The sequence below is a fragment of the Physeter macrocephalus genome, chromosome 17 (genome assembly GCF_002837175.3).
Source record: "Physeter macrocephalus isolate SW-GA chromosome 17, ASM283717v5, whole genome shotgun sequence".
NCBI lineage: Eukaryota > Metazoa > Chordata > Mammalia > Artiodactyla > Physeteridae > Physeter > Physeter macrocephalus.
Window position 1 is genome coordinate 10,511,667 of NC_041230.1, and position 13,973 is coordinate 10,525,639.

The 13,973-nt window shown below is 57.0% G+C and overlaps 1 protein-coding gene across 2 annotated transcripts in view; it reads left to right on the top strand.

The window, feature by feature from the left end:
• The window catches only part of MEGF8 (multiple EGF like domains 8), a 45,786-nt gene that overhangs the window by 10,534 nt on the left and 21,279 nt on the right, over window positions 1-13,973 (top strand). For both annotated transcript variants that reach the window (XR_003676409.2, XM_007102185.4), the window contains exons 10-28: window positions 51-170; window positions 525-669; window positions 752-915; window positions 4,448-4,648; window positions 5,044-5,244; window positions 5,691-5,927; window positions 6,776-6,894; window positions 6,984-7,115; window positions 7,205-7,318; window positions 7,819-8,067; window positions 8,576-8,775; window positions 9,098-9,308; window positions 9,406-9,655; window positions 10,173-10,305; window positions 11,832-12,079; window positions 12,170-12,280; window positions 12,438-12,556; window positions 12,944-13,151; window positions 13,687-13,867. Coding sequence is in view for 1 of the 2 variants with exons in the window: in XM_007102185.4 (XP_007102247.1) it covers window positions 51-170; window positions 525-669; window positions 752-915; window positions 4,448-4,648; window positions 5,044-5,244; window positions 5,691-5,927; window positions 6,776-6,894; window positions 6,984-7,115; window positions 7,205-7,318; window positions 7,819-8,067; window positions 8,576-8,775; window positions 9,098-9,308; window positions 9,406-9,655; window positions 10,173-10,305; window positions 11,832-12,079; window positions 12,170-12,280; window positions 12,438-12,556; window positions 12,944-13,151; window positions 13,687-13,867 (3,343 nt within the window). In the remaining variant the exon portion in view is untranslated. The remainder of the gene's footprint in view (window positions 1-50; window positions 171-524; window positions 670-751; window positions 916-4,447; window positions 4,649-5,043; window positions 5,245-5,690; window positions 5,928-6,775; window positions 6,895-6,983; window positions 7,116-7,204; window positions 7,319-7,818; window positions 8,068-8,575; window positions 8,776-9,097; window positions 9,309-9,405; window positions 9,656-10,172; window positions 10,306-11,831; window positions 12,080-12,169; window positions 12,281-12,437; window positions 12,557-12,943; window positions 13,152-13,686; window positions 13,868-13,973) is intronic.

The following is a 13,973-nucleotide window of genomic DNA, read 5'->3' on the forward strand; positions in this document are numbered from 1 at the left end:
GCAGGCCCCAGGTCTGAGGCGCCCCCTCCTCCCTGCCCATCTCTCTACAGTACCACCTGGACTACTGCTCCATGTACACGGACCACAGCGTCTGCTCCCGAGACCCTGAATGCAGTTGGTGTCAGGGAGCCTGCCAAGCTGCACCGCCTCCTGGGACTCCCTCGGGGGCCGTGAGTGACCGTCCTAGTTCTCTGCCCCTTAGCACGGAGACCTGGTCCTCAGTGTCTTCTTCGGCCCAGACCTAAGCTGGGGAGGACTTTCCTGCGCTCGGGAGGCTCGTTTTCTCACCTGAGATCGGCCTTCCTGATTACTGACCCTTGAGTCTTTGACCCTCTTCCTGATCCTGTTGAACTTACGTCTCTGTCCCTGGATCCCCCACCCCTCTTGATCTTTCTCGTTCCAACCCAGCTTTCAGTTCCCTTCTCCAATCCCCTGACCTTTCCCCAGGCCTCCTGAATCCACAGCTTTTCCCAGGTCCCTCAAGCCCCAGTGGATAGTGACCCCTGTCTTTCCCTTCTCTGCAGTGTCCGGCTGCCAGCTGCCTGGGCCTGGGCCGCCTCCTGGCTGACTGCCAGGCCTGCCTGGTGTTCAGCAGCACCGCCGCTCCTCCCCGGGGGCCCGGCGCCCTGGGCTGGTGCGTACACAACGAGAGCTGCCTCCCTCGTCCCGGTGAGTGTCCGGTGGCAGTGTGGGAGGGGGCAGCATAGCACCCCACACCAACCCCCATCTCCCGACCCTCCTGTCCTCACAGAGCAGGCCCGCTGCCGAGGGGAGCAGATCTCAGGCACCGTGGGCTGGTGGGGGCCCGTACCTGTCTTCGTTACCTCCCTGGAGGCCTGTGTCACCCAGAGCTTCTTGCCTGGCCTGCACCTGCTCACCTTCCAACAGCCGCCCAATGCCTCCCAGCCTGACAAGGTGGGGAGCCAGGGGATGATGGGGCCCAGTGTGGAGTGTTGAAGGGCTTGGTCTTAGAGTTTTCATTTTTCAAATGGATCTTTATCACTCTTGCGTTTACCCCTTAAGTCTTTACGTGCAAGGGTCTGATTTTCCTTACCGGCCTAAGAAAAGTTTTAACTGTGGTGAAATGCACATAACATAAAACTTACCATTAGTGACATTTATCACCTTCACAATACTGTGCAACTATCACCACTCTCCAGTTCAAGAACATTTTTTTTTTTTTTTTGGCCGCATCATGTGGCATTCAGGATCCTAGTTCCCCAACCAGGGATGGAACCCGCGCCCCTGTGGTGGAAGCGTGGAGCCCTAATCACTGGACCACCAAGGGAAGTCCCCCGAACATTTTTTTTTTTTTCTTAAGCTGCGCCGGGTCTTAATCGCGACCCACGGGATCTTCGTTGAGGCCTGTTTTTTTGGGTGTGTTTTGTTTTAAATTTATTTATTTTATTTTTATTTATTTATTTTTTTTGTGGTACGCGGGCCTCTCACTGTTGTGGCCTCTCCCGTTGCGGAGCACAGGCTCCAGACGTGCAGGCTCAGTGGCCGTGGCTCACGGGCCCAGCCGCTCCGCGGCATGTGGGATCTTCCTGGACCGGGGCATGAACCCGTGTCTCCTGCATCGGCAGGCGGACTCTCAACCACTGCACCACCAGGGAAGCCCTTATTTTTATTTTTAAAAATTGTTTTGGCTGCGTTGGGTCTTTGTTGCTGCGTGTGGGCTTTCTCTAGTTGCGGCGAGCGGGGGCTACTCTTCGTTGCGGTGCTCGGGCTTCTCACTGCGGTGGCTTCTGTTGTTGCGGAGCACGGGCTCTAGGCGCAGGCTTCAGTAGTTGTGGCACACGGGCTCCGTAGTTGTGGCTCGCGGGCTGTAGAGCACAGGCTCAGTAGTTGTGGTGCACGGGCTTATTTGCTCTGCGGCATGTGGGACCTTCCCGGACCAGGGCTTGATCCTGTGTCCCCTGCATTGGCAGGCGGATTCTTAACCACTGCGCCACCAGCGAAGCCCTGTTTTTTTGTTTTTAGTTGCGGAATGTGAACTCTTAGTTGCGGCATGCATGTGGGATCTAGTTCCCCGACCAGGGATTGAATCCGGGCCCCCTGCACTGGGACCATGGAGTCTTAGTCACCAGACCACTGGGGATGTGCCCCTCCAGAACATTTTTATAACCCCAAAAGGAGACCCCAGATCCATTAAGTAATCACTCTCCATTCCCCTCTCCCCTTGGCCCCTGGCAACCACTAACCTTTTTCTTTTTCTGTATCTGGATTTGTTAACTCTGGATAGGTCATATAAATGGAATCATACAATACGTGGCCTTTTGTGTGTGACTCCATTCACTCAGCATAATGTTTTCAAGGCTCATCCGTGTTGTGGCATGTGTCAGAACTTTGTTCATTTTTTTTTTTAATTTTATTTTTTTATTTATTTAGCTGTGTCAGGTCTTAGTTGTGGCACATGGGATCTTTAGTTGCAGCATGAGGGATCTTTAGCTGCAGCATGCAAACTCTTAGTTGCGACCTGTGGGATCTAGTTCCCTGACCAGGAGTCGAACCTGGGCTCCCTCCATTGGAAGCACAGAGTCTTAGCTACTGGATCACCAGGCAAGTCCCAAAACCTCGTTCCTTTTTATGGCTGAATAACATTCCATTGTATGGCCATGCCATGTCCATTCATCAGCTGATAACATTTGGGTTGTTTACACCTGTTGGCAAGTTTTTCCTTTTAAAAAAAAATAGTTTATTTATTTATTTATTGGCTCTGTTGGGTCTTAGTTGTGGCACGCGGAATCTTTCGTAGTGACGCGGGGGCTCTTTGTTGCGGTGTGCGGGCTTCTCTCTAGTTGTGGCGTACAGGCTCCATAGCACGTGGGCTCTATAGTTGTGGCATGAGGGCTCTCTAGTTGTGGTGCATGGGATTAGTTTCCCTGTGGCATGTGGGATCTTAGTTCCCCAGCCATGGATTGAACCGGTGTCCCCTGCATTGCAAGACGGATTCTTAACCACTGGACCACCAGGGAAGTCCCTCTTTTTTTTTTTTTTCACTTGAGGTATAATTGACAAACAACCTTATATTAGTTTTAAGTGTACAACATAATGAATTGATATTTGCAAATATTGCAGTGAAGGCTTATTTTCAGTATGAGCGGAATTGTTAGGGTAATCCTATGGTTAACTTATTGAGGAATCATCAGAGTGTTTTCCACAGTGGTTCCTTATTAATTTTAAAAATAGGTATTATAGTCACATTGTTCAAAAACCATAACAATGGGGACTTCCCTGGCATCCAGTGGTTAAGACTCTGAGCTTCCAGTGCAGGGGACAAGGGTTCGACCCCTGGTCGGGGAGCTAAGATCCCACATGCCGTGTAGTATGGCTAAAAAAATAAAATAAAATAGAATAAGTGACTCCTAGATAGTTAAAAACAAAAACAACGGCTCAAAAAAAAAACTCACAACAGTGTAAGAAGTTGTTGAGTAAAAAGTCTCTTCCATCTACCCAGTCCTCACCCCTCAGTGTGGGAAGCTGGCCTCAGCATCCCCCTAACTCAAGACCACCCTAACTCTCCCCAGAAGATCTATTTGGATTTCTTATATATCCTTCCGCTGTTTACCTATTCAAATATAAGTAAATGTGACATTTAATTATTTTTCTTTCTTGCACTAAAAGTAATATATTATCTACACTGTACTACCACTTCCCTTTTTTTTTTCTTTTTTTTGTTGTCGTTTTTTCATTCTCCTTTTCTTTCTTAATGTATTCCAGCAAGCTTCCCATTAACAGAACTTTGGAAACACTCTTTTTTTTTTTTTACAGCTTCATAATATTCCATTTACAGTTGCCGTAGTGTTACAGTTTATTTCAATAGTCTCCCATGATGAACACTTGGGTTGTTCCACTCTTTTGCAATTACAGGAACACACACTAGCAGTAAATCACGTAGTATGTGCGTCGCTTCAAACATTGGATTTGGACCTGGACTCTTTTTTTTTTTTAAACATATATACTGGTTCATTATATAACAAAGAATGTGATACATAGGATGAGGTCCAGAACAGGCCTGAGCTTCTGTCCCTGTGGAGTTGGGGTGTGACACCCTCCTGGCACACGAATGTGTTTACTAACCTGGAAGTTCTCCAAACCCCCTAGTTAAGGGATCTGGACTCTTAAGGGCTTAGGTGGAAGGATGGGGTGTTGAGGAAGAAGATGCTGAAAGGTCCAGGGTCTTGGAGTTTAATGAGAGGTGGAGAGATGAGCAGGGGATGGGGCCCTGTTGTCTGCTGTCTGAGTCGGAATCCCAACTCTTTTCCCAGAGTGACCGTGGGCGAGCTATCCCCCCTGCTTCTGGCCTCAGTCTCCCATTTAGTACACTAGGGAAGGAGATTGGGTTGCCTGGTCTTTTCTAGCTCTGATGTGGCTGGAGAGGTGCGAGGACCACGGGGCGATGCAGAAAGGTCCTCATGCACGCCTCCCTCCTTGGCTGGCACAGGTCTTGATTGTCCGCAGTACCACCATCACCCTGACACCTAGCTCAGAGACCGACGTGTCCTTGGTCTACCGTGGCTTCATCCACCCACTGCTGCCAGGAGGGCCTGGAGGGCCAGGGGCTGAGGACGTGGCCGTGTGGGCCCGGGCCCAGCGCCTGCACGTACTGGCCCGGATGGCCCGTGGCCCTGACACAGAAAACATGGTGAGGGTGCCTGGGACTTGCAGGGGGGCTGTTTATGGTAAATATGGGGGCTTGGATGTGTGATGGGGAGGAGGAATGGGGAGAAATCAGAGGCATGGGATCTATCCTTTGTGGTGGGAGGGCCCTGGGGTTTTCAGTTGTGAACAGAACTGGGTGGCGGGGGATTTTGAAGAAAGGGGAAGGTCTGAGTTACCAAGTCAGACTCCCCTGAGGAGGAGGTGGGTTGCTGGGAGGTTTAGGGGCGCTTGGAGGTTTTGGGGGTCTAAGAAACTCTGAGGCCCTCCTGGGAAGAGGAGGGGGTGGGTGCTAGGTGGGTTTGGGGCTCTTGGGGGTTTCAGGGGTCAGTGTGGGTGGAAAGTTCTGAGGCCCCTGCCTGCCGCTCACCCCTACTTCAGGAGGAGGTAGGGCGCTGGGTGGCTCAGCAGGAGAAGGAGACGAGGCGCCTGCAGCGTCCAGGGTCCGCTCGCCTCTTCCCACTGCCTGGCCGGGGCCACAAGTACGCGGTAGAGATCCGGGGCCAGCTCAACGGCTCAGCGGGCCCTGGACACAGCGAGCTCACCCTGCTGTGGGACCGGACTGGCGTGCCAGGGGGCAGCGTGAGTACCCAGGTCCCCGCCTCTGACCCTACCCCAGCCCCTGGCCTCAGATGCCCTGGGCCACAAACTAACTCCCTTGACCCTGACCTCTTACTCCTTGACTCTTGAACTCTGGGCCTCACCTTGAACCCCCCCTAGACCCCAACATCTGACCCCCAGAGTCTGACCTGATCTCATCTTCTGACCCCTGCCCACGACTCTGACTCCTCCTGCCCTAATCTTGCTGACCCTGACCTCTGCCCTCCATACTTTGACCTCTCATCTCTGGATTTTCTCAAACCCTGATCCCCTTTTGTCTGCTGATGTCCTAAATCCTGACTTTCTACAGGCCCGAGTTCTCAACCTTGTCTCCAAACACTTAAGTCTTTAGCTCCAAACTCTAATCCCTATCGCAAACCTTGACTTGGAGCGTGGACCCCTGACCCTCATATGACCCCCTCCCCCAGGAGATCTCCTTCTTCTTCCTGGAGCCCTACCGCTCGTCGGCCTGCGCCTCCTACTCCTCCTGCCTGGGCTGCTTGGCAGACCAGGGCTGCGGCTGGTGCCTGGCCAGCGCGACCTGCCACCTGCGCCAGAGCGGGGCGCACTGCGGGGCCGGCGGGGCCGGCGGGTCCCTGCTGGTGCTGGTGCCTGCCCTCTGCCCACTCTGTGAGGAGCATCGAGACTGCCACGCCTGCACCCAGGTGCCCACCAGCCACAGTGGGTGGGGAGGTCTCGGCACGGAGTCAGCCAAAGCAGGCGACTGAGCGAGGGGTTGGGCCCCCAGAGTTGGCACGGGCAGCCGAGGGGCCCTGTGGGCGGCAGTGGGGCAGACAGTCGGGGCCCTTGTCGTTTGTGAGCTGTGGAGAGGGGCTGGAGAGCCAGGCCCTGGCAGCCATGACTGCACGTGGCAGGCGCCAGAGAACCCAACTCAGCGCCTCTGCACCAGAGGGGCGTTTATCCCCTTAGACACCAGAGTCCAGAGTAGGTCTTTAGGCCTGCGCGCTCCGGAGGTTCAAACCGTGTAGTCGGCTGTTCACCTCCCTCCAATGCACGTTCTCGTTTTCCCTGGAGGTTCATTCCTTAGGAGTGGCCAGGGAGCCTCAGGGGCTCCAGACTTTGACCCCCCACTCAGCCACTGGAGCCCCACGGGGAAGGCGAGCACCTTCTGTCCCCACCTCGCTCTCACCCCTCAGTTCAACAGAAGTCTCAGAAGTGCCTTTCATTTGCTCTGGCTGGGCTTGTGCCGGCTCCCGAGCCAGTCAGCGAGGCTGGGAGGAAGGCGCGTCCCCCTGCTCACCTCTGGCCCCCGGGGGTTGAATCAGCCCCGCCTGGACCACATAAAGCGGTGCTGCTGCCCCAAAGGGAGTGGGCGCTGGTCAGGCAGAAGCCACGGATGTCAGTGGCTGTAGGAAGGAGCTGCGCTTGGAACAGGGCTCTGTGGGCCCTGGCAGGCAAGGGAGGCAGCTGCCTGTTGAACTGGTGCTGGGAGACGGGCGCTGGGAGCCCCAGGGAAAAGGCTAAGCTGGGCTCTATTCCTCCAACCTCCCAGGACCCCTTCTGCGAGTGGCATCAGAGCACCAGCCGCAAGGGGGACGCAGCGTGCAGCCGGCGGGGCCGGGGTCGGGGTGCCCTGAAGAGCCTGCAGGAGTGTCCCCCGCTCTGCAGCCAGTGAGCCCAGCCGGGCCCAGGGAGAGGGCGTGTGAGGGTGTGTGGGGGCCAGGCTGTGGGGTGACCTTGTCCCTGCTCCCCGCCCCCAGGCGCCTGACCTGTGACGACTGCCTGGCCAACTCAAGCCAGTGTGCCTGGTGCCAGTCCACCCACACCTGCTTCATGTTCGCCGCCTACCTGGCCCGGTACCCGCACGGCGGCTGCCGAGGCTGGGACGACAGGTGCGGTCCGGGTGGCAGGGTTCCAGGAGGGGAGGGTGGAGACCAGGGTAGGGGGTGGCTCTGACAGCCCCACACCCGTCACCCCGCAGCGTGCACTCAGAGCCGCGGTGCCGGAGCTGTGACCGCTTCCTGACCTGCCACGAGTGTCTGCAGAGCCACGAGTGTGGCTGGTGTGGCAACGAGGACAACCCCACGCTGGGACGGTGAAGCAGGGCAGGGGCCTGGAGGGCGGGGCCGGGTGCAGGCTCTCCGCCCACCCTAATTCTAACGGTCTCTTTGTTTCTCTGCCCCTTTACCTTTTTCTTACCATCATCTCTGTTTTTCTTCCACCTCTTCTCCTTCTCTCTGTTTCTCTCTCTCTTGTCTCCCTGCTAACTCTTTCCCTGTCTCTGTGACTTGTTTTCTCTCATCTTTCCTTCTGTTTTCTTTCTTCTTGTCTGTTTCTGTTTCTCTTCTGTCTCTCTTTCACTGTATCCCTCTCTCTCTCCTGTCTTTTAAAATCTTTTTTTGACTGCCTTCTCTGGGTTTTTCTCTGCCTCTCTTCCATTTCTCTTTCTGTCTTTGTCCGTATTCATATTTCTTTCTCCTCTCTGATTGATCTCCTCTCTCCCTGTTACTGTTTTCCTGTCTCCGTCTCTTGTTTCTTTATCATCCCCGCCCCCCGCAACCCAACCACCTTCTTCAACCTCCCCCCCTTCCCCAGTTGCCTCCAGGGGGACTTCTCCGGGCCTCTGGGTGGGGGTAACTGCTCCCTGTGGGTCGGGGAGGGCCTGGGGCTGTCTGTGGCCCTCCCTGCCCGCTGGGCATATGCCCGCTGTCCGGACGTGGATGAGTGTCGCTTGGGCCTGGCGCGGTGCCACCTGCGGGCGACCTGCCTGAACACACCCCTCAGCTATGAGTGTCACTGCCAGAGGGGCTACCAGGGTGATGGCATCACATACTGCAACCGCACGTGAGTGGGGCATGGGTTTCCATGGAGATGTTGCCCCAGGGCTGGTGCATGCGGAGATGTTGGGAGGAAGTGATCACGGTGCTGGGCTGCCTCCCGTGGAGCCAGCCTCCCCAGTGAGCCTTGGCTTTTTACCTTGCAGAGCAGGCCCTCATTAGAGTGATAGGGTCCTCAACGTAACACTAGTTACTGTGGAGACAGGTCACCCACGGACTGCAGGCCATAGGCTTCAGCGTTGCCATAGAGATGGAGGAGGACCAAGTTGAAAGGGGTTTTCACAGGGAACAGATCACCAGTGGTGATATTTGGTTACTATAGAGACAGGAGTTACTACATGTGATGGGGTTGCCTTGGAGACACGGCCACCCATGGAGTCCAGGATCTGTGGAACAGGCAGTAGCTTATGATGCTGTTGCCATAGAGATAATGGGGTGGAGTGGGGTGAGGGGTGGATGCCCTGGGGGCTCCAGGCCTGCCCAGTCCTTCCCCCACCCCTTCCACGCCCCCTCAGGTGCCTGGAGGACTGTGGCCATGGGGTGTGCAGTGGCCCCCCAGACTTCACCTGCGTGTGTGACCTGGGCTGGACATCGGACCTGCCCCCTCCCACGCCTGCCCCAGGACCCCCCACCCCCCGCTGTTCCCGGGACTGTGGCTGCAACTTCCACAGCCACTGCCACAAGCGGGGGCCTGGCTTCTGCGATGAGTGCCAGGGTGAGCAGCCCTCATCCTGAGCTCCTCGGCACTGGCCTCAGGGGATCCTCCTTGGGGCTTCTGTTTTCTTTTGTCTGTGTGGGGTTCTGCGTCCCCTCACCCAGCTCTGAGTCGCTCTGTCCCATTGCCTGCTCCTCACCCCAAACAGGTTTCAGTGTCACCCACCTCTCTGGCGGGCCTCAGGACTCCCTCTTGGGATTTGCCGTTGCTCCCCAGTCGGGGTTCCAGTTACCCTCCTTTGAACCAGGTGGGCTTGGGGAGGGCCGGGCTCCTTCTCACCCTTGCCCCTGACTCTGCATCCTGGCTGCTGGGGCCTCCACAGACTGGACGTGGGGGGAACACTGCGAACGATGCCGGCCGGGCAGCTTTGGTAACGCCACAGGCTCAGGCGGCTGCCGGCCCTGCCAGTGCAACGGGCATGGAGACCCACGCCGAGGCCACTGTGACAACCTCAACGGGCTCTGCTTCTGCCAGGACCACACTGAGGGCGCCCACTGCCAGCTCTGCTCCCCTGGCTACTATGGGGACCCCCGGTGAGCCAGGGGCCAGCCAGGTGGGGCAGGGTGGGGTTAGGGACATGGTGGGATAGGGCAGGACTGGTCTGACGCTGGCTCTCCTCCATCTCCCCAGGGCTGGTGGCTCCTGCTTCCGGGAGTGTGGGGGTCGTGCCCTCCTCACCAACGTGTCCTCCGTGGCATTGGGCTCACGCCGGGTTGGGGGGCTACTGCCTCCAGGTGGTGGGGCAGCGAGAGCTGGGCCAGGCCTGTCCTATTGTGTGTGGGTTGTCTCAGCCACCGAGGTGCTACAGCCCTGTGCCCCTGGGACCCTCTGTCCCCCACTTACCCTCACCTTCTCCCCCGACAGCAGCACCCCCTGCACGGTGAGCACCAAGGGCACTGATTACAGGCCCACGTCTCCCCCACCCAGTCTGAATCTTCAGACGGACCCTGGCCCCCATGTCCGTGTTTTTTCATCCATCAAACTCCCAATTCTATTCCTCAGACCCCTACCCATTTGTTCCTAAGCCCACAGACCCTCCCGTTTCCCAGATTGCCTCCTGTTTCCTGGACTCTAGTTTCCCATTCCCCAGTCGAGGTATGGTAAATATTGGTACCTTGTGTGCCAACTCTGATCGATTGGTAGTGGCTGCCAGGATCTGTGTATTGAGAAAGAGGCTCCATGCAAGAGTGCCTGATTGATTAACCATGTCTGTTATGAGCAAAGGAGTGGGAATGGTGGCCTCCATGCCACAGTTTGACAGTCTGCCCAGGTGGTTCAAGCAGCCTTTTCCCCAGTCTCAGATTGCCCTCTCTTCTTGAGCTGCACCTCCTCCCAGACCCCAAGCGTTTCTCTTTCTCATCCTCATCATCCCCTGATCCTACTGTACACCTCTCCAGCTGAGCTATGTCCTGGCCTTTGATGGATTTCCACGCTTCCTGGACACTGGTGTCGTCCAGTCGGACCGTAGCCTCATTGCTGCCTTCTGCGGCCAGCGGCGGGACAGGCCCCTCACTGTGCAGGCCCTGTCTGGTATGGGGACTGGGGGAAGTGGGACCTCTGTTCTGGGCTGTCCTTTGTCCCTGTACCTTGCTACCTGAGGTGGGCTCAAAACCCAGCCTGACTCTGCCAGCTGACTTGCTGGGAGACTTGCTGGCAGTCCCTTGCCACCTCTGGGTCTCAGTTTCTTCAGCTGAGAGGCAAATAGAGAGGATTGTACTGGCTGGGTTGTGTCTCTGGAAAGAAGGTCCACGTGGGACATGTTTTTGGGACACACAGAATGTAGCTGGTGCGAGGGCCCCTGAGCCATCTATCTCCTCAGCCCGCTGGTTCTCATCCAGGAGTGACTTTGCCCCTTGAGTCATTTGGCTATGTCTGGAGACATTCTGATTGTCGTGATTGGGGCTGCTACTGGCATCTCATGGGTGGAGGCCAGAGATGCTACTGTGCACCCTGCAGTGCACAGGTTATAGCCCCCACAACCGAGAATTACCAGGCCCCATTACGTCAGCTGTGCTTAGCTGATGGAGATGCGTTAGAAATAATTTGTTACCCATGGCAGTTAAAGGGCCTGGGTTTGGAAATGCTTCTCTTCATATTGTAAATCAGAGTGGCTCCAAGGCTGTGAGAGAGCGGGCAGAGTTGTAGTTGGCCTGACGGCGATTGCACACAAGCCCAGACCCTTCACAGTGAGCAACTAGAGCTGAGGGGCCCTCAATTTCATTTCACTCAGCAAATGTTTACCTGCAGTAAGCTGGGCCTGAGCTAAATTCTGGGCATGTGGCAGTGAACAAGGGACACAGGCGCTGCCTTCACAGACTCACAGCAGAGGTGGGGAGTGACAAACAGCAGGGAACAAATTGTAGTCAGAATAGTGACACTTTTGGTAAGGAACAGGAGGAAATGGAAAGGAGTGGGGAGCCTGGCTTGTCTGGGGAGTTGGGGAGGGAGTCTTTGCAGAAGGGAGATTTCACGGTGTGGACAAGGGGCAACTAGTTCAGGTGGAGGAAGAGCAGATGCCCAGGCTCCGAGAACAGGAAGCGGGTCGGTGGTACTGGAGCGAAGAGGGCCGGGAGAGTGGGAGGTGATGAGGTCAGAGGGCCTGCAGGCCACCCCTCTCTTTTTTTTTTTTAAATAAATGTATTTATTTTTATTTTTATTTATTTTTGGCTGCGTTGGGTCTTTGTTGCTGCATGCGGGCTTTCCGTAGTTGCGGCGAGCGGGGGCTATTCTTCGTTGTGGTGCACAGGATTCTCACTGCCGTGGCTTCTCTTGTTGCGGAGCCCGGGCTCTAGGCACGTGGGCTTCAGTAGTTGTGGCACGTGGGCTCCGTAGTTGTGGCTCACGGCTCTAGAGTGCAGGCTCATTAGTTGTGGTGCATGGGCTTATTTGCTCCGCGGCCTGTGGGACCTTCCCGGACCAGGGCTCGAGCCCGTGTCCCCTGCATTGGCAAGTGGATCCTTAACCACTGTGCCACCGGGGAAGCCCCACCCCCACCCCCCTTTTTAAATATCACTTTACTGAGGTCTTGTGACAAGCCTCTGTACTCTCTCCAACAGGGCTGCTGGTGCTGCACTGGGAGGCCAATGGCTCCTCGTCCTGGGGCTTCAATGCCTCTGTGGGCTCTGCCCGCTGTGGGTCAGGGGGCCCCGGGAGTTGCCCTGTCCCCCAGGAGTGTGTGCCCCAGGACGGGGCCATAGATGCTGGACTCTGCCGATGTCCCCAGGGCTGGGCAGGCCCACACTGCCGCATGGCTCTGTGTCCTGAGAACTGTAATGCCCACAACGGGGCAGGGACCTGTAACCAGGTACAGGTGAAAGAGGGCAAGCGGGGCGGGACAGGGAGCCGGGTGGGGGTAACCAAGGTCCCTCCTGAGCTTCCTTCTGCTGTTCCCCAGAGCCTGGGCGTGTGCATCTGTGCTGAGGGCTTCGGGGGCCCTGACTGCGCCACAAAGCTGGACGGTGGGCAGCTCGTCTGGGAGACCCTCATGGACAGCCGCCTCTCAGCCGTGAGTTGTGGATGCCACTCTCCGGGGAGGTGCCATGCAGCCCGCTTCCTGGATCGTTCTCCGCATTCCACTCCCGAGACTACCCCCTAGACCCTAGACCCAGCCTGACGCTCCGTAATGACCTTACCTGAGCCCTCATGTCTGCACCCACCCACAGGACACCGCTAGCCGCTTCCTGCACCGCCTGGGGCACACTATGGTGGAGGGACCTGAGGCCACTTTGTGGATGTTTGGGGGCCTGGGTCTGCCCCAGGGGCTGCTGGGAAACCTGTACAGGTGAGGACTGCCCTGGGGAGGTAGGATACCTGAATGAGAAAAGGTTACCTCAGGGGGACACTGAGATGTCTCTCACATAAGAGTCCCCTTGGCGGGGCGGGGGGGTGGTGGTGCAGAAAACCTCTACAGGTGAAGGATACCCCAAAGGATGCTGGGACACTTGTCTCAGGAGGCTGACCTCAGGGACTGGGATACTTATTTGGGTGGTGCTACCCCAGTGGATGGTAAGGTGATTGTCATAGGAGGGTCACCTTAGGTGTTTTGGGATACCTGCCAAGTGGCGGAGTGATCCCAGGGGATGCTGGGATACCAGTGAGTAGGGGGGTCACCCAAGGGGATGCTGGTATGACTGTATAGTGAGGCTGCTTTTTTGCATCTTGGCCCCAGATACTCAGTGAGCGAAAGGCGGTGGACACAGATGTTGGCAGGAGCTGAGGATGGGGGCCCAGGCCCCTCACCCCGCTCCTTCCATGCAGCTGCCTATGTGCCTGCTGGCCGTGGTGCCATGTACCTGTTGGGGGGGCTCACGGCTGGGGGCGTCGCCCGGGATTTCTGGGTCCTCAACCTCACCACCCTGCAGTGGCGGCAGGAGAAGGTGAGCATCTCTCCCCTCCCCTAGTCCCCACAGCCAGGCTCTAGCAAAGATGACCAAAGCAGCTCCTGCCAGCTTTGCCCCCAGAGGAAGAGGCTTCCTCCCAGGGCTCCAGCACAAGTCCCTGAATTGAATTTCATTGGCCATTCTGGGTCACGTTTAATTCCTGAGTCAGTCCCTAGCCGAGGGGACGTGAGGCTCTGGTCTCCACGCGGGGGCACAGCCCGCTGTGGAGCCGGTACAGTCCGCCCCGTGCAGCCAGAGTGGGAGCAGAGGAGCGAGGGCTTCGCAAAGGATCCCCAGGCTACTCCTGCCTGAAGAAGTGACACTGAGCAGGCAGCAACAGCAAGAGGCCCGCTGCTCACCTGCCGGGACCATGGCTGGCGGGAAGGCCTGGGGTCTGACCAGCCCCAGGCAGCTCACTACCTCCTTAGTGGTTCAAGGGGAGCTCGGGGAGCTCTGAGCCTTGCTTCTACCCACAAAATGACCCCTGACCTCTGCCCCCCCACCCCCGTGACCTCCACCCTTCATCCCCAAGGCCCCGCAGACCGTGGAGCTGCCAGCAGTTGCTGGTCACACCCTTACTGCCCGCCGAGGCCTGTCTCTGCTCCTGGTGGGTGGTTACTCCCCTGAAAATGGCTTCAACCAGCAGCTGCTTGAGTACCAGCTGGCGACCGGCACCTGGGTGTCCGGAGCCCAGAGCGGGACACCTCCCACAGGTGGGCCTGGGGACGGGGCGTGGTGGGGAGGGGGCGCTGCGCTTTTGACTCCCAGCCATCCTCTCTGTCCACTCCTGTAGTCTGTGGTCACTGCCCCCCCTACCTG